Source organism: Balaenoptera musculus, chromosome 3, assembly GCF_009873245.2.
Source record: "Balaenoptera musculus isolate JJ_BM4_2016_0621 chromosome 3, mBalMus1.pri.v3, whole genome shotgun sequence".
Lineage (NCBI taxonomy): Eukaryota > Metazoa > Chordata > Mammalia > Artiodactyla > Balaenopteridae > Balaenoptera > Balaenoptera musculus.
This window is the reverse complement of record NC_045787.1, coordinates 54,775,262-54,800,798: the sequence shown is the minus strand read 5'-3', so window position 1 is coordinate 54,800,798 and position 25,537 is coordinate 54,775,262. Positions and strand designations below refer to the sequence as shown.

General features: G+C 43.3%; 1 protein-coding gene across 1 annotated transcript; it reads right to left on the bottom strand.

Annotated features, from left to right (window-relative positions):
• Window positions 1-1,787: 1,787 nt before the first annotated feature.
• CARTPT (CART prepropeptide) lies at window positions 1,788-3,908 on the bottom strand. Its single transcript, XM_036848229.1, has 3 exons — window positions 3,695-3,908; window positions 3,201-3,284; window positions 1,788-2,351 (listed from the first exon to the last, which is right to left on the bottom strand). Exons 1-3 carry the CDS (start codon window positions 3,851-3,853, stop codon window positions 2,244-2,246), a joined length of 351 nt encoding a protein of 116 aa, XP_036704124.1. The 5' UTR covers window positions 3,854-3,908; the 3' UTR covers window positions 1,788-2,243.
• Window positions 3,909-25,537: the final 21,629 nt, after the last annotated feature.

The window sequence follows — 25,537 nt, the reverse complement described above, 5'->3', positions numbered from 1 at the left end:
ATTAAATGTTGCCATTGTTAATGTAAAAATGTTACTAGCACTATGAACTTAAAATCTGGGCACCTGCACAAAATTTTTGGAAAAAGCCTTTTCATACTGAGCTCACAGATTCTCCATCATCAATCCCCCGTAAGTCCATACCCTTTAATTGTATTAAACAAGAAAGGAGGGATGACATAGTAGGGGTAGGGGTGAGGGGGCAAGTTAAAGAGGGTTAGAGCAACATTCTTATTCTTTTCTTTGAACTACAAATTCCTCCAACACTTCTTGCTTTTGGGTGAAACATTCCAGGGTGAAATAGGAAGCAGTTCTAAGTGTTTTCCCTGAGGGTCCTATCTGTGCACTAACCAAGGATTAAAGCAATTTCCTCATCTTATTTATGTAGGACTGACACGAATGGGAAGAGTGAAGGTACTCGAGAAGAAAGATAGAATTTCAACTGAAATGCTTTCTGGAAAAGCAGTGGACTATGAAACTATTAAATAACTCTTCTCAGTTTTTAAAGATGAAAATGCAACACATTTCAATCACAACTAAAGCCTGGAATTCAAATGGAAGTGTGACCCTCCCAAAATACATTGGCATCCCAATGAGCTAATTTCTACTAAAGAAAGAAGAGCTTCTGGGGAATTTAGGAGTCCATACAGCCTGTTCTGGAGTGACATGGAGAGAAAAGACAAATCTTTGGAGTCAGAGAAATTAGAGCTGAAGTCATGATTTAGGATTGGGTAACTTGAGCTAGTTCTGTCTCCTCTCTTGGTGTCTGTTTTCTCCTCTGGGGTTGGGGCAGAGGACTGATAACAGTATCTTGCAAGATTATTAGGAAGACCAGCCATGATAACAGTAACAATAAGAACACTGCAAAAGGCAGTTGTGTATGAAAATATTTTTTAACAGCATACTCTAGGTCCCCAAGAATCAGTGGAGGGACTTTATTTTTAAATTCTACTACTATGCAGGTGCCTCCTGAGTTTGCATTAGGAAAAAGCATCTGTTCCTCTCATGATGCTTCTACCTAAATGTTACTTAGTTTGGTTTAAACCCCCAGAAACGTGACCTCGGGTAAGCACTCAGAAACATTTTAAGACTCTTAAACTTTACATTTAAGATTTTTGTATTTCTTGAATTGAAACCGCCCCCATTAATTTTCACTTGCTCCCCTCAAAACTATTTACTGAAATGACTGTTATTCCTTTGAAGCGAGAATATTTCCAAGATGGTGTATTAAATAGTGCGAATGATTGTGTCTCACATCCTTAGGGTGCCTGAAATAGCTATTTACCTTCCTTTGGACAAACAACAACTCCCAAAGAGCCCACTTTTTTTTTTTTAACCAATGCATATCTTCTAATAAAGAGGTGTCAAAACAAAAGTCCTAATTTTTCAAATTGCTTTTAATGTGGCTAAAGTATGAGACAATTTCTCTTGTATTGGTCTCCCTGTTAAAATTAAGTATTCTAGCTAAAGCGTTTAATAAACAAAATATATCAACTCAACTCCAACCATCTTCATTTTATTTCATCTCTCTCTCTCTCTCTCTCTCATACACACACACACACACACACACACACACACACACACACCACACCACTGCAATCAAAGGAAAATTGTGTACAAAAGCTTGCATGGCAAACTCCTAATTAATGATGAAAACTCCTTGGAGCCGCGGTGCCATTTTCCCAATAGACTGCTATTTTAAAAAATATTTCTCCTTGAAAACAACAGCATGATTAATGCCACCATTCCTGTTGAAATTACTTATGCAGAAACAACAAAGCACTATGAGCAATTATGAAAAACGCTTTATTATGTATAATTTGTACATGCTTCAATTTGTGATGCTTGGGGTGATTTATTTTCCAGGTTGTGATGTCATCTACCAGATTTACCTGATCTAATTTTCATCCTGTCATGCCACCTACAAAAATACAATTTTCAAAGTGAAGTTCTCCTTCTTTACTTAAATAAAAAGTAAAAGCTTTTTATTTGAAAAAGCTTTGAAAAGCTTGCCAGACAGATAAAATAAGAATAGAATACTTTGCACACGTATCAACACCATACAAGGCATTACCCTTCACACAGTAACACCTAATGTGTTCTTTTATTTGGAAACAGCAGGAAAAGAGCCCCCTTTTCCTCAGAGGGAGATGCAAACTTTGTTGCTAAAGCCAAACTCCGGGGATGAAGGTATGGTCCTCTGGGGAAAGTGGGGGCAGGGGGACTTATGGAGAAGGGTGGACGCCTCATAAGCACTTCAGGAGGAAGGAATTGCAGGAGGTTCCTCGGGGACAGTCGCACAGCTTCCCGATCCTAGCTCCTTTTCGCACGGCGCACTGCTCTCCCGCGTCACACTGCGAACAACACAATGTGTCGTCATCCTGCACAAGCATGCCCATGTCTCCCCATCAACACAAAGTCTGCCTCATGGGAGAGACAGATGAACCCTACCACCATCACCATGGGTCTAAGTATAGTCAGGCCTGAAACGAGGAGAGCCTTGTGCTTATAATTTCAGTGAGAGACCATAAAAAGAAAGAAACTTAAATTATTGAACCCCTCTTACTTTCTTCTACCTTTTGTGGGGAAGTTACATTTCCTGGCTCCTTTAATTGCTCATCCAAAAGAAAATAAAAATCAACAAGACCTTTTTATCTAAGAGATAAACAATAGACCTATATATTCTCACAACCCCCGCTCCCTGTGTTCACCTCCTCACCCCAAGAAGAAAGATTAAAGTGTGTGTGTGTGTGTGTGTGTCTGTGTGTTCTTCAAGGAAGGTGACCAGACCTGAATCAAGATTTTTGACCCTAGAACTTAGATTTTTAAAAAACTGGCAGTGGTCCGGAAGGCAGGAAGAAAATTAGGGGAACAAGCACTGACTGGATTTAAGGGCTCTTCCAACTCAGAGAATTCTTCGTGAGGTGAAAAAAGCACATTTTTAGGAAATACTGCTTTCCACGGAAACCCAAGGGCTGATTCCTGGTACAAGCTGTTCAACCCTCCGAAACGGCCGATCTACTCTTTAACCTTAGAGACCAAGGGGCAAGGGCTGACGGTGGAAACAAAGGGGAGTCCGCAGAAGGCTGCAAACCCATTATCTGAATTATTAGCCACACCCTGGAGAGAAGGTTGTGTAAAAGACTCCAGGTGGTGTATTTCCTCTTGGAAAAGCATGGGGAGGGGTGACCCCAAAGCCTTACCATGGGGACTTGGCCATACTTCTTCTCATAAATCGGAATACGTTTACTCTTGAGCTTCTTCAGAACTTCCTGCAGCGCTTCGATCTGCAACACAGCGCCCGCAGAGCCCCAAGTTGCCGCCTTGGCTGTGCGCCCAGCCCCGGTGCTCTCTTCCAGCCCTAGTTATAAGGAACCCCAGAGCCACACACACCCCTCCCCTGCACTCCACAAAGAGGGATGTTCAAGGGGTGGAAACTCAGCGAGCGCTGTCCCACGAACTGACCGCAGGTCCAGGAGCCTCAGAGACTCCTGTTGCTCCGAGGGGCCGGGATCAGGGATTCGCTCTACAGACTGTCTGGAGCCCGCGGGTAACAGCGGGAGCCGGGAATCTGTGCCCACCTCCCCGGGCCCTGACTTAGGAATGGGGGTGGGGAGGCAGGGAGAGAGGAAGGACGCGCACAAAGGAAGGAACCTCGCGGCAGCCCAGGGGAGTCTGGGGCGGGGGGGATACAGACCAGCTGCTTCTCGTGGGAGGCATCCTCCACGGCGGAGTAGATGTCCAGGGCTCGCGGCTGGAGCTCGGCGTCCTCCTGGGCTAGGGTGCCCAGCAGAGGTAGCAGCAACAGCAGGGCGGCAGCCAGGAGGGGCAGCAGCCGCAGGCGGGGGCTCTCCATGGTGCTGAAATCCGGCGCTACGGGGGCAACCCGCGCTCCCGCCTTTTATAGCGAGCCTGAGCCTGGGCGCAGGGAAGAAGGAGGGGGCGATGAAGGAAGGGGGTGTGGAGGAGGGTCCGGGTCAACCGTCTGTAGGCAGCGCTTCGCCGCCGCTTGACGTCAATGCCCGCTGGGCTCCAGGAGCCCCGGAACGAGGCTCTGCGCACAGATGGGCAAGAGCGCGGAGAACAGGGACCCCGCGCCCCCAAGTGCTGTCAGCCCCGCGGCAAGAGACGTTCCCCAGGGGCCTGAGCTGAAGTCGAGGGGCAAGAGGTGAGGGATGGAGAGAGGGAGGGGACTAGGAAACGGAAAATGCCTTCGAGTCAAGGCACAGACAGAAGAGTCCTTCCCCATCACCTAGCAGCCACAGCGGCGGCACGATCCACTCCCAGCACCGCCGTGCTTCTTATCCCAGCCCCATTTGTGGCAGCAAGAAGACGGTGTTGCCTCCAGGCAGGCGTGTTTGCTGAGCACCTTACGAGGTACTCTGTGGTGGAGGGGAGGCAAATATAGTACATAAAAGAAAGAGAAAGCATGGCCTTTCTCATGCTGGGTTCTTTGGTGGAGTCTGTGTGGTAATAAGAAAAGAAGGCAAAGAGACCAACCCCAGTTCAGCGGCGGCGTGGAGAGTGTAGAGAGCCAGGTTCTGGTTTCAGGCCTGGCTCTACCACTTACAAGCTGGGTGACTTTGGACAACATGAAGAACATATCTGAGCCTCACCCTTTTCTTTTGTAAAACTGGAATTTTAAAATGTACCTCACAGTGTTTTCAGGAGAATGGAATGACGGATTAGGTATGTAAAACCCCTGGCCCGTAGCACAATGAGCACCAAGCCTCTCCTTCGAACTCTGAGGCTGACCAGACAAGTGGCTGTGTGTGCAGTGTCTCGGCTTTTCCTCAGGGCAAATTCAACCATCCTCAGAACCCCTCCTACCCACTGCCCACCCCTGATATCTAAGAAGCCTAACTAGAAAGAAAGAAAAAAAGGGGTGGAAAAAAATGCAACTTCCTGATTATGGAAATATCTCCAAAGATTAAAAGTCAGTGGTGAGCCAGGTCCTCAGTGACTTGTGAAGACTCTGTTTTTTCAGAGGTTGGAGTCCCTACAGCCTGAACGCAAATGAAAGTTCCTGTAGGGGAAGCAATGTTTTCCTACTTAGACCTAGAGGCTTATCCCACCTGCCTGCCCACCTGGCTTCTTCTCTCACCACACCCTCTTTTTCTCAACTGCTCCTGAATCCATCCACTCTCGTCCATCCCCATTACTACCACCCGAGTCCTGGACAGCTGCCCCAACCTACTTATTGCCTACCCCCTATCCCACCTCATCTTCTCTTGCTTTCCTCTAATCCATAAGTCACCCCCAGCCAGAATGCTTTTCCCCTTAAAATACACTAATGGCTTCCCATTACTTCCCATACTAAGCAAGGAATCTAAATTCCTTATCCTGACTTACCAAGTACTACATGATCTGTACCCCTGTCCAACCTCATGTCCTACCATTCTGCCCTCTCCACTCCAACCTCGGTAGCCTTCTTTTTGGTCCTCTAACAGGCCAAGCTCATTCCCACTTTGAGGTCTTTGCACTTACCTTACCTAGAATGGTATTGCTTCATCTCCAAATGATTGACTATTTCCTGTCATTGAAATCTCAGTTTAAATGTCCTTGACCACCCCATCTAAAGTATCCACTAATTTATTCTCCCACAGATTTATTGTTTAGCAGATGCTTTGGGTCATTGGGATAGTTAATGCATAATATGTGTCTGGTTATTACATTTATCAAGTATTTAATTGTTACTCAAATGCACACTGGGAAGCAATTCAAGAAGTAATATCTCAAAAGAAAAAAAGAAGTAATATCTCTCTAATAACTGGCACACATATTAACAGCATCAAAACATTTTCCTTTGGGATAAATGCAACTTGAAAATTAATCTAGCACCTCCCGTAGCTCTGCCTTTCACACATACCTTGCAATTCTATACAATAAAACTTCAGTAGCAGCCCATATTGCCACTCAAACTTTACAGACACATGTTGGCACTTGTTGCAAAACCCATCTCCAGTGATAAAAGTATTCTAAGCTTTAGAAGAAAAACAGTCCCTAATAAGATTTTAGCCCATCCTTCTGCAAAGATGGGGATATTCCCAATGTAATACTTTCTCTCAAACTGTGATCTATCCAGACACAAACAATAACTTTTCCTTTGTGCCACTCCTATTGGAAAAACAGCTCAAAGTTCAAGTCCTGCTGACGTTTGGTTGGTGCTATCCTCTTCATGGAAGGAGGACACCACATTTAGTTGAGGGGTTGGGAAAGGGACCCTTGGACAATTCTGTGAAGCAAGCCACAGATATCTTGGTCATTTACATGCTACCATGCTTTTTTTATCTATGAATAGAATGACTTGATAACCTATCTTTAGGGATCATATGGTACAATAAGATTTAGACCATTTTATTCCCAAAGATAACTTATGTAAGTTATAACAAGGGAGAGCACAAAAGCATGAGATGTTCTGCAGTCTGTACACCATGCCCTGGCAGGAGAATTTATGTATTCTTGCTACTTTCTAATGACTCCATTAGAAAGAAAAAAAACCCACCTTTGATACCCCCAAGCAAGCAAAGTCATAAGTGGATTTAATCACTACTTCTCATCTCAGATATAGAAATGGGAGTCAAGTCACCTCTCAAAAGAGAAGCAGTGACCAGGATGTGTCTACGGAGATTTACTGTAGACAAATCTCTCAATCACTCCTCCTAAGATAGAGTAGGTCTCCCGTTCTGCTCTTTGAAATAGCTCAAGAAGAGAAATCTCATCAGCAGAGAGCTGAGAAACTAGTGCCAGTAAGATCTACTTATAATGTACTGCTATCCGAATTAAAAAGATTGGAAAAACCTCTTCTGACCGTTGTCTATCTCTTGGAGTTCTAAAATTTTCACTATAAAAAATTAATTAATTAACCCATTAATTGATTTGTGACTTGGCAAGAGAAGAGAGTCTGGTTCTGGTCTAAACGCCCTAAAAATACAGGGGCTGGTCAGTATTACTAAATGATAACTCTGGAGCCCTAAAGTGTTAAATAGTGAGAAGACCATGGAGAATCAGACACCAAAATGACATTCCAAATTCCAGTGCTTCCCTCTCCCTCCTTCTTTCAAATTTTGAATCATTTCTTTTCCTATATGGCCCGCGATAGCACCAGCCTTTTGAATTGTCATATTGCTCAAATGTCAGACTACTTTGTTGTCCATTAACGCCCTCTCTACCCCCCACAACCAAGTCTTGTTCAACAGTAAAACTTTCTCAGTTTCATTAACTTCTTTTTTTTTTAATTAATTAATTTATTTATTTGCTGTGTTGGGTCTTTGTTGCTGTGCGTGGGCTTTGTCTAGTTGCGGTTGAGTGGGAGCTACTCTTCATTGTGGTGCGCGGGCTTCTCATTGCGGTGGCTTCCCTTGTTGCGGAGCATGGGCTCTAGGCGTGCGGGCTTCAGTAGTTGCAGCACGCAGGCTCAGTAGTTGTGGCTCGCAGGCTCTAGAGCGCAGGCTCAGTAGCTGTGGTGTGCAGGTTCAGTTGCTCCGTGGCATGTGGGATCTTCCCAGACCAGGGCTCGAACCCATGTCCCCTGCATTGACAGGCGGATTCTTAACCACTGGACCACCAGGGAAGTCCCTTAAATCCTTAAATATTTGTATTTAAGATTGTTTCTCTTTACCTGTGCTTGCTGCACTTTCCCCCCAAGTTAAACATCATTCTGTCTCCTTTGGTACACGTTTATAACCTCTCAGGTGGCACACTTTCATTTCTACATTGTCTGCTCTCCACCCTCCCTGCCTCTGGAAGAGAGATTACTTTCCATTGGCATTCATCTTCTGTTTACTGACTTTCAGTCCAGAGCCTTCCTTCCAAAGGAACTGATGTTCACTCTGTTCTGACTAAACATCTTTATCACTATGTGAAAGAAAATAATCTTTCAGGGAAGGACATTTGGTGTTGGTGCTAAATTGGGAGGTGTTGGAGACGTAGTAGGGAAGAATATGTGCTTTACAGGCAGCCTCCGAAGGAATAAAGCAGGGGAAATTAGACAAAGCTTTTCATTAATTTTTTTATGCTTTCAGTTAAAAGGCTTTCAATTTCAAGGTTTTCAATTTTTAAAAATATGAATGCCAATATGTTCACAACACTGCTAAGTACTAGGAGGACTGCTAAGATAATCAAGACAAATTCTTGCCCTTGATCTTTGGGTCTGGTCATGCCCACCAATACCCATAATATAACAACTCAGTGAACTTAGGGTCCTAATAGAGGAGAAGCCCAGAAAATTCAGAGATTAATTCCCTCTAACGATAGGAAGCTTCACAAAAAAATGGCATGTGAGTGGGTCCTAGAGGGTGGGTAGAATTTCAGTGATACCAAACATCCCACTCTGGGGACTCGGGTACAAGCAGGCTATGTAAATGAAGTCACAGAGGCAAGGACATCTCAGGGAACACTGAGTGATCTGGTTTGCTGGCGAGTAGGCTACATGGAGAATCTGAGAGGTGGCAGCGTGTAATGGGAAACATGACTAAAAAAGGAACTGTAGAGCAGAAAAAGAACATCCAAAGCAGCAATAAATAGTTCCAATTTTGGATCCAATGAACAGGAAACACGAGAATAGATGAACCCAAATAATTCAATTTTTAAAATACTAACACTAAAATCAGGCTTCTTGACATGAAAGGTCTAACCTAAGAAAAGTAGGATATAAGGAGGAATCACTGATGAAGAGATACTTGTCCCAGGACAAAGCAAGCAATCTTTCTCTGGTTTCTTTTGCATAGCACACCTGGAACACAGCAGACGGAGTGCCACACCTAGCCCACACTCCCTGTGCCACATCTATCCCATCTTCTCCTCTAACTCTTCTGGATCCAGATCTCCTAAGCTTACAGGAAGTATAGGGTTAGCACTAAAGCAGTAGACTAGGATGCCCCAAGAGATGAACTCTATGACTTAATAGTGAGCAATGTGAATCCTTCAATGGCTGCTCGTTGCCTATAGATTCTAGTTAACTTCACAGCAATGGTGTCAAAGTTTCTCATAATTTGGTCCTAGCCCGTATTTCCAATCTCATTTTTCTCCATTCCCAACAAGTCCCATCAGATATCTTGTATCTTATTTTGCAGGCACAGCATAGTTATTTCTTAATTTTGCACTGAATTAGAGAAATAGACTAGGTTATGCTAAGTAACAATCAAAAATCTCAGTGACTTGAAAAAAGCAGGTATATTTCTTACTCATGTCACATGTACATCAAGGGTTGATGGAGTGCTGTGATCATCATGGTCAGTCAAGGACCCAGACTGACAGAACATTCACCATGTCTGATGTTTCTGGTTGTGTTCCAAAGGGAAAAAAGAGCTCTGGACAGTCTTAAACAAGCTATTAAAAGCTTTGGCCCGGAAGTGATATTTCACTTTTGTTTCCAACTCACTGTCCTGAACTAGTCACATGGCTCCACCAAGGTAAAAGGGACAAAATAAGAAGCACAGTGTTACCAGGAACCTAGAATGCATTAATGATTACCACATGTTCTCTGCATGTTTGTACCTCTGCCTCTGTCCATGTCCTTCCCTATGAACCTCACCTTGAACATCTAAAAAGCTCATGCTTCAAGATGCATCTTACCTGAAGCCCTCCTCATCCACTGCTCCATCACACCACCAGGTTTGCCTTGCCTTTGTTTCCATAGAGCTTTGTACATATACTTATTAAAACACCTAACCTGCATTATATCATATTATCCTATGTCTATCTCATTTGCTAGACAAGATCTTTGAGGGCAGAGAATATATCTAGTCACCTATGTATTCTCAGTATGTAGCATGGCACCTGACACAGATGAGGAGGGGAACATTAGTTGCTATGAAATGAAAGATTACCTTTAGACACTAACAAGATGACCATCCAATAAAGTACACAATCTATTGCAGAATAGCTTCATCCAAGCAACTTAAAAGTACTACCAATTTACTATCCAGAAACACCATTGTCACCCTTGTGTGAGGGGAAAAAATGTGCCAGAAGGGGTAAAACTGTTTCATAGTAGTCTATTTCAGAGGTAGGATTTCTGAGGTTCAGACTATGGCCTCTCTCAACATTTCCTCAGGGCATTTCAGTTGCAAAATGGAAAATTTTTCTCAAATGCAAAACTTGCTTTGTCACTAGGAAGAAGGATATTGTCTCCATGCTCTTCTTATAGACTTCTACTTCATTGCTTTCCCCTCACACTCACCATGGTGCAATATGGAAAGAAAACTGGAATAGGATCAATCCTAAAAAAATTCTTAGGAAGTTTAAAACCTGTCCCTGATCACCAATCTCCAAATCATGGAGACATGAAGAAGTGACTTCTGTGCTGGACAGGGGTTTGGCTTAGACGGCATCTAAGGTCACTTTAAAAACGACTATTCTGGGACTTCTATGCCTCCTTCAGAACTCATCAAAGTGAAGTCTATTTCTTTTGACATAAACTATAACCTCAGGAGAAACAGAATACCATCTGGCATGATCCAAAGAGGCAGGGCCTGAGGGCAAAAGTATATTTTATAAGAAGAAAGATTTTCAACAAGTTTCTCCTCTACTTTTTAGAAGCTCTCTGGCCCTGACATTTCTCCACTGCACATCAACAGAAGTTTAATCTGGTTCTGGTTTTAACAGTACATTCATCACATTGGCTTGGCTTACCAGCTAAGTCAGACCCCACTTCTCCTGTTCTGCAAGCTAGATGTATTGACATTCAGGTCTCTGTTCTTCCCATCAAACTGCCTCTCTAAAGCCAGACTGGCAGCCTCTGAGATGGATGGGCTAGCAAGCATTCCTTAAGCTCCTCCAACATTTGCAGGACATCCACAGGGACTGCGCTTATAACTCAGGAAGGGGAGATTAGAGTGGACTTTGAAAAGACTGCAATCCAGAGAACGCCAAGCTTGCCCAAGGTAACATGTCAACATTTTCCTCTCCTGTTAATGATTGCTGGAAGACAGTTGTTTGAAAACCCAGTTTAACTTTATGAACAGTATTATAGACAAGGAAGGTTCTTATATTTCTATACAAAAGAAGCTTAGAGACTTTAGGGAAGGCAATCCAGTTAGAAGAGTGGGGGCAGAGGGGCGTGTCTTAAAGCTGCACTTGCCAAAGAGTTGACTGTTTTAGGGGGATGTTAGAGAGGTAACAATGAAGATTATGGACATGCTTTAAAACTCCTCAGCTTTCTTCAGTACCCCATATTCCCTTAATTTTCCACCCTTCTCTGGAAAAGAGAGCTCTTTAATAGTACTCTCCTCTCTTAGGCTCTGGGGCCTCTACTCTCATTCATCTGAGGATATGAGCTATTCCTTCTCTTTTTTGTATATCATGGCAGTCTGTGGCTACCCCTCTCTCTGATGGTATATTATACGTTGTGTTCCTGTTCACGATTATTTAGTGCTCCACCCTGGGGTAGGATTATACTTTGGGTCCTGTTCAACTCATACGTGACCACATGACTTGCTTTGGCCAGTGAAATACTAAGCAGAAGTATGATGTGTTGTTTTCATGGGGAAGATTTAAAAGTCAGTACATACTTGGCCCTGCTCTCTTTTTCCTCGTCCATGATGATTGGCAATGTTCCAAAAAGGAGCGGCTCTGTCAGCCTGGGTTATGGAGAGTTTTGGAGGAGGAAAATATTGAGTACAGCTACAACCAACCTTCAGTGGACATAGAGTGTGATCAAGGAATAAACCTGTAGATATGAGCCACTGAGCTTGGGGGGTTATTTGTTACTGCAGCATAATTTAGCTTAATCTGACCCGTTCAGGTAGACAGACTACCATATCCATCAACACATCTCATAGATAATATTAGTTATCTATTGCTATATAACAAATTACCTCAAAACTTAGTGGCTTAAAACAATCCATGTTTATTATCTCACCATTTCTGTGAGTCAGGAATGCAGGTGTGGCTCAGCAATGCAGGTGTGTCTTAGCTAGGTCCTTCAGGGTTTGTTATAGGGCTACAATCAAGGTGTCATCCCAGGGTCTCTCAGAAGGCTGCAATCAGAAGAAGTTGGGGCTGCCGTCATCTCAAGGCTCAACTAGAGTAGGATCCACCTCCAAGATAACTCAGTGGATGTTGGTAAGGTTCACTTCCTCAAAGGCTATTTTACTGAGGCCTCAGTTACTTGCTGACTCTTGACTAGAGGCCACCCTCAATTCTTTCCAGGTAGCCCTCTCCATCAGAGCAAGCATGCGAGAAGAGCCTGAAAGAGAATGCCAACAAAAGAGCAGGCCCAGTCCCTCCTATCCTAATCACAGAAGTGACATCCCATCATTTTTGCCAAATTCTATTCACTGGGTCCTGCCCATGCTCAAGGGCAGGGGATTACATAAAGGTGTGACTATCAAGAGGCAGGGATCATTGGGAACTGTGTTAGAAACTGCCTACCACAATGACTCTGTCAAAAAAGAAAAAAAAAATTGATTAACACGAATTGTGCAAGAACCTAGGCTTGACTGGTGAGGTAAAGAAGAGAACTGCAGAATTTAACAACTGGGCTCTGAAACCCAAGAAGTCTAAATATCTTGCCTAAGATATACAGTTAGAAGTCAAGCCAGAACTAACCCTCAGATCTGTATTATTTCCACTAGACAGAGATAATATTAAATAGCAAGACAAATTGCATTCAACTGAAACAGAAGCTAGCCATCAATTGCTAATTGATTGTCAAATAAATCATCTGGACAATGAGTGAATAAGAAGCGCACGGAAGACAAGCTCTTTAGGCTGGAGCAATTGGAAAGGTAGGTCAAGGAAGGATGTAATGTTTGAGCAGAGAAGAGGGGAAAGTGTTCTTGGCAAGGGATTGGTCAAACTGAGGGTTCTTCAGGGAATGCTAGTGTCATTGGAAAAAGTTGCCCCAAGTGATTCTGATATAACCTGAATGTTATAAACCCCTGGTTGAAGAGCACTGCTCAGGGATTTCTGCATCATCTAGTGAGGTGTCAGGAAGCACGCTTTGCCCTACAAAGATCTCCAAGGCCAAATCTTTTCAAGATTCCAATACACTTTGTTCATAAAACATGAATAGCTCAATAGCTATATAGACTCTACCCAGTATAGATGGGTAGAGTCTAGTCACTGCCAGTTCAGCAAAGACTTCTATGGCCCCCTGATCTAAGGGGTCATGAACACATCTCAAGGGGCTTTCCAAGGGCTCCTAGCATGCAGAAATAAGCCCCCAAAATATAATAAGTAATTAAACCTTGAAGAAAGACTTATTTGTATTCACCTTGAGCAGATACTGTGTTCCTAACTCTGTAGGCGATAAAATTGATAATTTAAGTAACTGGATCCAGGTCCCCAGACAAGTGGGAAGGAAGTTGGACCCAAATCCTCTGAAAAACTAGTGTTTTCTTATTTATACCTTCCTTCCATTTTATTTTATCAACTTGATCATTTTTGTAAGAGGGTTAAAAAAAAAAAAGAGGGAGCAAAAGAGAAGGAGAAAGTAAAACTTGAATTCTAAAATAATTTTTAAATACAGTAAAAGATAGTGCCTAATGGTCAAGATTCCCCCTTGCTCCCTGAAAAACCAGGTCATTTTCCACTGGAAGCTGCAAAAATGGCAGGTTAAGTCTCCAAGTGCAAGCTTTGACTTTCGAAATGTGAACTGGGACTGGCCATGTTATGACAGAGACCTTAATGTCAGGTAAACGAGAGGGCTTAGGGCCTTTTAGCCGTTGGAAGAGCAAAGATCTCAGCCTATGAGGACACAAAACCCCACATGCCTGACTGATGAGGAGGGGGCCCTGCGGAGCCACAGTGGCAAGCATTTGTAATGCTTTGTACCCAGATGCAAATGTCATTTTCTGCCATTTGCACTCTTGGCCAGGGTAGCCCTGGATGAAGACAGCGCTGATGGACATGGCCTTTGCCCAGAGCCCTGCAGTGAGGGTTGGAATGGACAAAAGCTGGAGCTTTGCCCACAGCAGCCACCAGATAACCACAGAGACCGATGTCCTCCAGTGTTTGCTAATGATGAAAAGGACTTCAAAGAAACCTGTCCAGTTTATTGTATTTTTTTTATCATTATGTTTTATTTCTGAAGCAAGGGTGAACATAAAAGAGTAAGTAGCTTCTAAATGTTTCCTCTTTCCTAGGAATCTTAATATTTGCCATAAAACAGTCTTGATATTTGAGCATTTCAAAGGAAGACTTTGACATAACTCTTTGTTCCTTTCTCATCTTCTCTCTTTCTCCAGAATTCTATAAAATCTTAGCACTGGAGGTGCAAACATAAAAGTCAAAAGAGCCCAATGACACGTGAGTAAATCAGGATGAGGTGAATGGGGCTACCCCGGAGGTGCTGGGAGACAGGTAAAAACAGCAACTTTGATGCAAGACTTCATAAGCCCATTTCTCTGACATAGAGACCTGAGGCTGGAGTGCTACTTATGGGCAAGCCCTACTTATTGTTCCTAACTTGGCTGCAGATTAGAACCACCCTGGGAACTTTTCTAGTAATGCCTATCTAGCCTCAGACTCTGATTCAATCGGCCTGAAGTAGTGCCCAGGCAAGGGCCATTTAAAAGCTCCCCATTCATCTGCCAATGGACACTTAGGTTGTTTCCATGTCTTGGCTGTTGTGAATAGTGCTGCTATGGAGATAGGGGTGCATGTGTCTCTTTGAATTATAGTTCTGTCTGGATATACGCCCAGGAATGGGATCGCTGGGTCATATGGTAATTCGATTTTTAGTTTTCTGAGGAACCTCCATACTGTTTTCCATAGTGGCCACACCAACTTACATTCCCACCAACAGTGTAGGAGGGTTCCCTTTTCTCCACACCCGCTCCGGCATTTGTTATTCACAGAATTTTTTTTTTTTTAGTTTGCAAACTTGTGTTTCCAATTTTTTTTTTTTTTTTTTTGCAAGACATTTATTGAAGTAAGAGATTTGGGGGGTTTTTGTGAACGTTTTAATGATGGCCATTCTCACTGGTGTGAGGTGGGTACCTCATTGTAGTTTTGATTTACATTTCTCTAGTAATTAGCGATGTTGAACATCTTTTCGTGTACCTATTGGGCATCTGTATATACAGAATGAGTAAACAACAAAGTCCTACTGTATAGCACAGAGAACTATATTCAATATCTTATGAAAAACCATAATAGAAAAGAATATTTTAAAAGTAGATATATATATACATGTATAATTGAATCAGTTTGCTGTACAGCAGTAATGAACACAACACTCTAAATCAACTATACTTCAGTTTAAATAAATAAATAAATACTCCCCAGGTGGAAGCCAGACGTATCTCATTCTTTCAATGATCAGATGGCCTTCTTGGTGCCTACACTGAACTAGTCTTTGGGTCAATTAGCTTTGTTCTAGCCTTGGGGTTGCAAACTCAGATATTTAAGAGGGCCAGTAAGGTAAGGCATGAAGAGGGCCATATACAAGGCAATAGAGAGTGGTAGAACTTCTGGTTTTTCAATAGATGGAAATTTGGATTTTTCATGAAACTTCCTGATTTTAAAATGTTGACAACTGATTTTACATGAAACTCTTTTAAGGTACACAAGGCAATAGCCTTGGTTCCCCTTCACAGCAGTTCCTACAATGGGTCCTCAGATGATCTGGTTATCTCTTTCTTTCCAGGATAAACTAACAAAATTAAGGAAAGAGAGAGCAGGTCTACAGAGCTTGTTTGCATGACCTGGTAAACACTGGCCCCCATCAATATGGGGAAGAGAGGTGGGTTCTCATTTATACCCTTGTATCTTTAGTTGGCATTTAATAAGACTGTGGTTACAGAGAAAGCACAGGAATATCCCCATAACCAAGAGGGGTACCTCTGAGCCCGAGGCTAACCCTTACGGTAACCCTAAGCCCAGGCCTTAGACAAGGATGTGCCACTGGGTCCAGGACTTCAGAAGAAACTCAACAAAAATAAGACGGGGAATAACTGAACCCCCAAAAGATCACTGTTGAGCCTTTTTGTTAGGACCACCAATAAGAGAGTGTGATGTATAGGAAAAAGCACAGGCACTGAAGCCAGACACTTACCCACTGTAAGGCACTAGACAAACCAAGCCATCTACCAGACTTCACATCCATAAAATGGGCATAAAAATACCTCCCCCATAGAGCTGTAATGATGACATAAAATGAATATAGAGCACTCAGCACAGTGCCTGGCACATAGAAGGCACTCCATAAACTCCCAATCAGAAAAGGCAACGATTTTCATCCCTTTGTGATCGAATTAAAGCATCTCAGAACACTTACAGTTGGAGAGCTCTTCCAAACACCCAATTTAATTCTAAATTCCTTTTGTTTATCTGCAACAGCTGGCAAATACATGTTCCTTCCACATAGGGAACACAGGTAACAAATGTCCCCTCCCTTCACAGCTCTTTTCTCCTTCCAACATTTTCCCAAGCCTCTAGTGATTCCTGTTGCCCTCTGAATTCTGCCTTCCTTCCCACATACCTCAGGTACATCACGTATTACTATATCTACTATAGCACCTGCCAATCAGTTCACCAGGATGTGAAAATGCCGCACTTTAGCAGTCTGCATACAGTCTCCCAACAGAATTAACCTTAGGGATGAGACTGTGTGCTGTTTACCTTTTCATCCTCTTCAGATACAGAAACATCACCCAGGCGACGAAAAACATCACCCAGGGCACCTTCTCCCAGCCTCTTTCTGCAAAGCCCTATCTTGCCTCCAGCACCCACAGCCAGTTCTGAAATTACATTTTCCATCTTGGCGGGCTTTGCATTCCGCAAAGCAGCTACATTCACGGTTCACAACCTTCCACGAAATCTGTTTACGTACAGTTTAATTTACAAACATGTTGTGACTTCTATCTCCAACCACTCTACTAAGGCCTTGAGGAGGACAAGCTGAACAATACAGAGTCCTTTACCTGAGCTCCCACATTAGAGAACAAGTTTTCTTGAGGAGATGACATCCCATCAGTGGTTAGGCAGCTTTTTATGAATACTTCTCTGCTCTGTATCTCTTTACCAAGATATCCACCTCTGATTCAGATTCCCTGGCCCAGAAGTGGAGTGGGTATGACTATTAACTAATATAACTGATTTTTTGTTAATTTATTTTTATGAAGGTGACATTGGTTTGCAACATTCTATAAGTTTCATGTGTACAATGTTATATTTCTATTTCTGTATACACTACAGCATGTTCACCACCAAAAATTTACTTTCCATCCATCACCATACAGTTGAAACCCTTTACCTATTTTGCCTTCCCCACCTTCCAACTTTTCCCCTCTGGTAACCACTACTCTGTTCTCCATATCTACATGTTTGTTTTTGTTTGATTTGGCTTATTCATTTATTTTGTTTGTTTATTTTCTTTATATTCCACACATGAGTGAAATCTTACAGTATTTGTCTTTCTTTGTCTGACTTATTTCACTTAGCATAATACCTGCAAGGTCCACCCATGTTGTGAAAGATGGAAGAGTTCAGCCTTTTTTATGGCTGAGTAATATTCTTTCTATATATACCACATCTTCTTTATCCATTCATCCATTGATGGGCACTTAGGTTGTTCCCACATCTTGACTATCGTAAATAATGCTGCTATGAACACTGCGGTGCATGTATCTTTTTGAATTAGCTGTAACTGATTATTTAAAATTAAGAGCTTTCGTGTGCAAATAGATCTGGAAGGAGGTCAGGGTATGCTATCCCACAATATGCCACTTTAGCATAAGGATTATTTTGATAAGAATTTGAGCTGAAGGCAATTGAGAATCAATAAACACAGAAAGAGTTCTCTGCCCTCCCCTTATCTGCCTATAAGCAGAAAATAATATTTTCTTTGTGAAGGTATCCCCCTCTCCTGTACCAGAAGAGGAGAGTGACCCTTATCACCGAAGATAGAAAGACAGCAATGAGTTTTGCAGAAACAAAGCTTACTAAAATAGCCCTCCTCTTCCATTAGTTTCCCCCATGTATCTCCTAGTCACTTCCTTACAATTTATTGTCCCTTGAAGCTCAAACTCTCTTTCCTTTGTTAAGAAGCGTATATAAGCTCCCAAGTCTAACTGCTTCTTTGAGTTTCACTTCTTTTCTGTGAAGTCCCATGCATGTAAATATTAATAAAAATTCTGTGTTTTTAAGCCTGTTAATCTATCTAATGTCAGTCAAATTTGCAGGTCCCCAGTCACTGAATCTAAGCGGCTGGAGGAAAAGATTTTCCTCCCTAACAATTTCCTTCAAAGCAGACATTCTTGGAGACAGTATACTTACACTCCAAACCTAAAGACCTGCACCCCCTTCTTGGAAGATTCATTGTAGTTTATTTATTAAGCAAACAATTGTTGAGCCCGTATGCATTCAGGGCTGATGGTGGAGAATTATAAACATTTAATGGCCCTTAAGCCATGGGTAAGCTACTGGAGGTGGGATGAGGGGACATCAAACAATTCCAGTACAGTGTGAGATGAGCTATAAAAGAGAAAAGCACAGAACGCTCCAAACTGGAACTCGAAATGTTCTTCCCCTGCTTAGATGCCTTGAAGGCTTACTTCGCCCTTTGAATTCCTAACTCTTTTCATGGCCTACAAGACGCAGAGTGAGCTGGTCCTTGCTGCCCTCTCCACCCACATTCACTGGTTCTTTGAGCATCTACTAGGCTGTAGGCCTCCACTCACCTCATTTCAGGCCACTCCCCTTGACCCTCACCTACTCCTGAGTGGTTTCTTCTCATCCTCCAGGTCTTTTGCTCTAATGTCACCTCGACAGCCACTTAAAATAGCTGTCCTTTGTTATTCTTAATTACAGAACTCCATTTCCTTCAGAGCACTTATCACTATCTGAAATGGATTAATTTGTTTCCTTGCCAAAGGTTTATTGTCCTCTATAGATTGCAAACTCAGTGAGGACGAGCTTCTGGTCTGAGTGGAACAGCACCAGGCACAGAGCGTCTCAGGAATGAACAGTTCTTTTTTTTTTTTTATAAATTTATTTATTTATTTATTCGTTTATTTTTGGCTGTGTTGGGTCTTCCTTGTTGCACACGGGCTTCCTCTAGTTGTGGTGAGCAGGGGCTACTCTTCCTTGCAGTGCGCGGGCTTCTCAATGCAGTGGCTTCTCTTGTTGCGGAGCACGGGCTCTAGGCACGCGGGCTTCAGTAGTTGTGGCTCGCAAGCTCTAGAGCGCAGGCTCAGTAGTTGTGACGCAAGGGCTTAGTTGCTCCGTGGCATGTGGGATCTTCCCGGACCAGGGCTCGAACCCGTGTCCCCTGCATTGGCAGGTGGATTCTTAACCACTGAGCCACCAGGGAAGCCCCGGAATGAACAGTTCTGAATGAGGAAACAAGTGGAAGGTCAGCCTTCTGGGCAGCCCCCGCCACCCACTCCCCTGCCATGTGGAGCTCGTGCTATCTGCAGTCAGCCATCCTTCACCTGCCCACGGCCAAACTGGTGCGAATGCTCCCACACACCTGGCACGTCCAGCAATGTCTCAGGGCCCCTTTGCAGCTGTGTTCCTGGCTTCCTTCCCCCTCCCCACCCCCGCCCCCAGGAAAGCCTTTGGAAAGCAGACTGGATGGAAATAGAAGCCTGTGCCTCCCCCCTCCCTCTTCATCACACCTCCCATACAGGCACTGTCACTCACGCACGCACACACTCACACACACTCACACACACACACACACACACACACACACACCCAGAGAAGCATGGCTAGGTGTCTACAGAGGGAGACACACACTGCACAACTGGTACAATTCTGGCTTTATTCTGAGACCTTAAACTCCTGGCCCCTCACTCCCAACTTTCTTCCCAAAGGGAGTCTATGCTGGGTCTTTGCTCTGGGGCTCCTGCTGAACCCCACCACAGGTCAGCCTCAGGGAAGGCCTTGCCGCTGCCGACCAGGACATCCGGCATGACCAGAGTTTGGGACGGTGCCAGTCAGTGACTGTGGGCACTGGGTGACATCACACATGAGCTGGCACTGGACTTCCAATGCTGCACAGCATGAACGTCATCATAAGAACGGGAAAATACTGACTTGATGCCTCCAGAAAGAAATGGCTAGGATCTCTTTTCCTAGGGATCAGACTGATCAAGCTGAAATGGCTGTTGGTAATACCCACTGATTGCATCTCAAGGGCCATTTCCCTGAACTAAGCCTGGGTCTTGTCGTCAGACAGCTTATTCCTTTATAGCTGCATCTACTGGGAAAATTTTAGTTCTAAAATACATTGCATTAGACAAATGGAAAAAACCTTTTACAATTTTGTAGTGAAGGGGAGGGGGGCATAACAGCCTAATTAATTTTTAGGATAGCATAGAGCTTACTGAAGACCAGCTCTGGAGACAAGATGCATTAGTATCTTAGGGGTTACACTCAATAGATTTTGACATCAGAACCCCGCCGTGTATGCTAATGGAGCCCTTACTCTGGGCCAGGCACTGAGCAAAGCACCTGACAGGCATTTCTCATTTAAACTGAGGATCAGGAATTATTCTCCCATTTCCACATGAGGAAACTCAGGCTCAGAGAGGTTAAGTAGTCACACAGCTTGTGAGCGGTGAGTCTGAGCCCTTTGCCACATGGCTCCATCAGTTCTTCCTGCCACCATCTCTGTGCTTTTGAACTCAGGGGTCAGCGAGAAAGCCAGGGGAGGTAACCAGCTTAAAATCCACCATCCAGGGCTTCCCTGGTGGCGCAGTGCTTGAGAATCTGCCTTCCAATGCAGGTGACACGGGTTCGAGCCCTGGTCTGGGGAGATGCCACATGCCCCGGAGCAACTAGGCCCGTGAGCCACAGTTACTGAGCCTGCGCGTCTGGAGCCTGTGCTCCGCAACAAGAGAGGCCGCGATAGTGAGAGGCCCGCGCACCGCGATGAAGAGTGGCCCCCACTTGCCGCAACTAGAGAAAGCCCTCGCACAGAAACGAAGACCCAAGACAGCCAAAAATAAATAAATGAAAATTTTTTTAACAAAATAGCTTTGAAATTACAAACATTATCACTGTTAAAAAAAAAAAATCCACCATCCACTGCCACAGTGTCCACTTCCTGTCCCCATCTAGGTGGCCTCATCACCAGCCGCCTTAGGCAGACAGCTCTCAAGGCTGCTGCGTGGAAATTGGACCTGCGGGAGCAGTGAGGAGAACAAAGGGCCGGAGGGCAAAAGCCTTGAGACCCTCTCCTGCCACCTACTCACACAGCCCCCAGTCACCCACATCCAGCTCCCACACCACACAGGATACTGATGACATGGCTTTCAAACAGTGACAGTGCTCAGCGTGAGTCACCACATTTCTGCTGAACCTGAAAACAATGTGCTTTCAATAAGCTGCTCTTTCAAAGCTCTAAGACAGAGCTGAATCTAGTGGGTGCCCTTTAAATACAATCCAGCATATATTCCTTTCCTGATAGATAATTATTAGTAGTATAGAATTATTATCATAGAATTATATCATAATAGTAATAAATGGCTACTGTTTACTGAATATCTACTATGTGTCAGATGAATTACATAGATATTTCTCTTAAACAGCTGTATCATGAATAACGTACACTGTACTAATATTTTAAGTTATTAATTTAATAGTTATTAATAGTATCTTAATAGTATGAATTTACTATTAAAGTATTTTATTTATCCATTTCAAATCATTTGCAAAGTTAATAATTTCATTCTTTCAGACTTTTTTTTTTTTTAGAAACAGAAATCAATTCTGACTGCCTTCAGCAAACAAGGGTTTTTTTGTTTTGTTTTTGCTTTTTGTTTTGTTGTTGTTGCTTTTTTTTTTTTTTAGTATTTGTTTATTTATTTATTTATGGCTGTGCTGGGTCTTCATTCCTGTGCGAGGGCTCTCTCCAGTTGCAGCAAGCGGGGGGCACTCCTCATCGCGGTGCGCGGGCCTCTCACTATCGTGGCCTCTCTTGTTGCGGAGCACAGGCTCCAGATGTGCAGGCTCAGCAACCGTGGCTCACGGGCCCAGCCGCTCTGCGGCACGCGGGATCCTCCCAGACCAGGGCTCAAACCCGTGTCCCCTGCATTGGCAGGCAGACTCTCAACCACTGCACCACCAGGGAAGCCCCATTCTTTCAAACTTTTATAGCAATTACAGTTTAGAATAGGGCAGGCCCTATAAAGATTAATTCATTTAGTTCTTCTTAACAACACTATATATTATCCCATTTTTTTGCAGATGAGGAAACTGAGGCCCAGAGAGAGTAAGTAATTTGCCCAAGGTCACACAGCAAGTAGGTAGCAGAGTTGAGATTCGAACCCTAGCAGTCTGATTTCAGAGTCCAAGCTTATGGTCTCTACTCTTTGCTGCTACAAAGGAGCCCAATGGCTAAACTCTTGAGAGAGCAAATGATAACTACATAAAACTAATAATTGTAAAAAAAAAAAAAGGATTAGCAGATTCAGACGAGTTCAGCCTGTGACAGAGTCAGAATCACATACATTTCATAGAAACACTTTTACACACTGAGTTGAGATCACAATAAACAATAAGTGCTTAATGTTACATACTATAGAGATTCTAATTTTTTTTAAGATTAAGTACATAAAGACTTAGAAATGCTTACAACACTTATCAGCATTCCTAACTGTAATTTGTTAGTGTCACCATTTATAACTCAACAGGAATGGTGTGTAATGTGTTCATTGGATATTCATGCCATCAGTGGATGCTCAGCTAAAACCCACATGCAGGTGAATCTTGGGGAAACATACTTAATTAGTTGTGTGTGTGTGTGTGTGTGTATAACATACAATAGCGTGGAAGATTTATTGGTGGGAAACAGGACACTCAGGTAGAATATGTAATGTGTCCACCATCACACAGCTGGATGAGTGGTGGAGCCAGGATTTGAAGCAGATCTGATGCAAAGCCCACATCCTTTCTACTCACTACACTGCTTTTCTGAAAAAATAGGATGAGAAGGGATTTCAGCTATGTTTTCCTATAAAACCTTGAAAATATGTTAAAAGCTATTCATCAAGAGGAGATAAACAGACCTAACTCTCATAAAGTATAATTTATCTGCCATTCTTTGATCTATTTATTTTCTATCCTCCATAGATTCTGTATCCCCAGGGTCTTTCATAAGTCATATTGGTTGTCATTAAAAAGATTATCTATTTAATTGATTGTTTTTAGTTTAAAATTCTGTAAAGTAAGTTTGCTATAAGCTGGGAATTCATGTTTTACAGTATTTCTTTTTAGTGTACCATAGACTAATTGTTCCTTTTTCTAAATGACTTATTTTAACCCAAAATAATAGCAACGGAAACCAAGGAATTTTGTGGGAAACATATCTGTGGATATTGCTATTATTTTGTTGTCTATTGTTACTCATTGAAATCATGATCCTTATCACAATGGTGACAGGATAATTCCAGATAACATACATTGTCTACAAAGCGGGTGAGAGAAAAAGGGAAGAAATGAGAAAAATGGTTAGACCTCATCACAGCTGGATCACGCACACAGAAGAAAATGCCTGTAAGCTGTTTTTTCCTTAAACTGCTTTATTAAAAAGCGCAGTTTGCTTTTTCTGCCTTTAACTTCATCTTTGAGGCAAGTTTCTACCCTTTGCTTTACTTCAACTAGCTAGCTAACCCTAAGGTCATTCAAGATAACCTCCCAAATGTCAGGCACACATAGAAAAGGATAAGGGCTGTAAGGTTTAAGACACAGGCTGCTCCTGGCCAGAACCGACCTGCCTGGAGTGGGGGGGGTCCAGCTGCCCCAGCCCCCCACCAACTCAAAGAAGTAAGGGGTCCACTTAAGGCCTGTCGTCTGTGAGTGTCTCTCAAACTACTTGAGAGACCAGGGTTAAGGTTAGGGTTGGGGATAGGCATGAGCGAAAGCAAAGCCCTGAATTTTCACAGGCTGAGGCTACTCCCTTCTTCCTCTGCAATCACACTGAAGTGCTCTTCTTGTGTCCTGAGGAATCATAATGGCAGAGCCCTTTCTCGACACCGTGCTGAGTCTTACCCACATTATACAGCAACCCTATGGAGTGAGTGCTATCATTTGCATCTTTGCCCAGAAGAGGAAAAGGAGGTGCAGGCTGGGACTACAAAACCCGGCGAGCCAGCTGCAGAGCTCACTACCAAGGACCACAATTCTGCCAGCGGGGCATCCCCGCACCTCTGCAGGTGTCTTGATGCATTAGGTAGAAAAATGGGGAGTAGGAAGGCCAGGGACTCGGGAAGAGAAGGGGAAGCCCAGAGCAGGGGACTGAGGACCGAGGGAAAGGCTCAGCACCTGCACCATGTCCTCCACTCCCTGGGCCTGGAGAGGCGAGCATAAGCTTCCAGACCCACCTTCAGGGCTGCCATCACGGTCCTCAGAGGCCTGAAGGAGAGGAAGTGGGGCTAAACCTGAATTTTCAGATTTCTTTTTCAGCCTGCTAAAAGCTAAGAAAAGTCTGCTTGAGGGAGATTGTAGAGTCTGTCCCTAGAAATGGACTTTACAAGAGAGAATGGACAGTCCTCTCTGCTGCAATTGAACGTCCTTCCATCAAACCAGGATGTTCTGCTACTGCCCCATCCCCACCCCAGTGAAGTCCTCTTTCTTGTCTTCTCTCTGCCCCTTTCTTTCTCCTTTTCTACCAGTCTTCACTAATTTGACATTTTGAAATACTCCACCTCTTAGCCACACCATCTAATAATTTCTTGACCTTCTTGATATACAGACAACTAAATAGTTTTTGGCTCAGTAATAAGACTTACTATGTCAGACTGAAAAAGAAATAACGTCTACACAGGGAGATCAGCTCGGTGCTTTGCGACCACCTAGAGGGGTGGGATAGGGAGGGTGGGAGGGAGATGCAAGAGGGAGGGGATATGGGGATATATGTATATGTATAGCTGATTCACTTTGTTATGCAGCAGAAACTAACACACCATTGTAAAGCAATTATACTCCAATAAAGATGTTTAAAAAAAAAGAAAGAACGTCTAAGACATCTTGTCCCCACAAATCACCACTCTTTCAAGTCTATAGCAAATATCTACAATTAAGTATCAAGTGAATAAATAAAATTAAAATCTTGTTTGCTAACAAACCCTGACTCTTGGAGCAGTAAAAACTGTTTGTGTGACAATATCCCTGTAGATCTTTTTTTTTTCTGTTGGTCTCACGTGTTCACATTCAGCTAAATGTTCAACGTGGATTCATTTATGGAGCGAGGAGATTTTTAATGTCTCCCTGGCCAAAGACCTCTCTGAATGACTGCTGACATTGCCTCTCCGGGACAATGTTCACCTCTGGGGGATTTTTCCGTTGGTCGTGGGTCATCACCATTCTCAGAATGTATTGTTTGTCTCTACCTAGGACCCTGTAAGTGAGAGAAACATAACTGAGGGCTTTGGCATTAAACAGTCCTGGGTTCAGTCCCAACCCAGCAATTCTATTCTCTCCCATGTGCACAACGCCCCCATGGTCGTGGATGAATATTGCAGCACTGTGTTTAGAGAAAAAAAGGAGACAACCTAAATGCCGACCCTAAGGAAATGTACTGCTCTGCTGGAATATTACACAAGAATTAAAAGAAGTGATCTAGACGTTTACAAGACTGTACATT

Excerpts from the sequence above, each read along its gene's own strand:
- CARTPT (XM_036848229.1), bottom strand. The coding sequence starts at position 3,853 with ATGGAGAGCCCCCGCCTGCGGCTGCTGCCCCTCCTGGCTGCCGCCCTG. Across the intron at positions 3,285-3,694 it reads CCTCCCACGAGAAGCAGCTG|ATCGAAGCGCTGCAGGAAGT; the intron begins GTCTGTATCCCC and ends GCTGTGTTGCAG. Across the intron at positions 2,352-3,200 it reads AGTATGGCCAAGTCCCCATG|TGTGACGCGGGAGAGCAGTG; the intron begins GTAAGGCTTTGG and ends TGTTGTTCGCAG.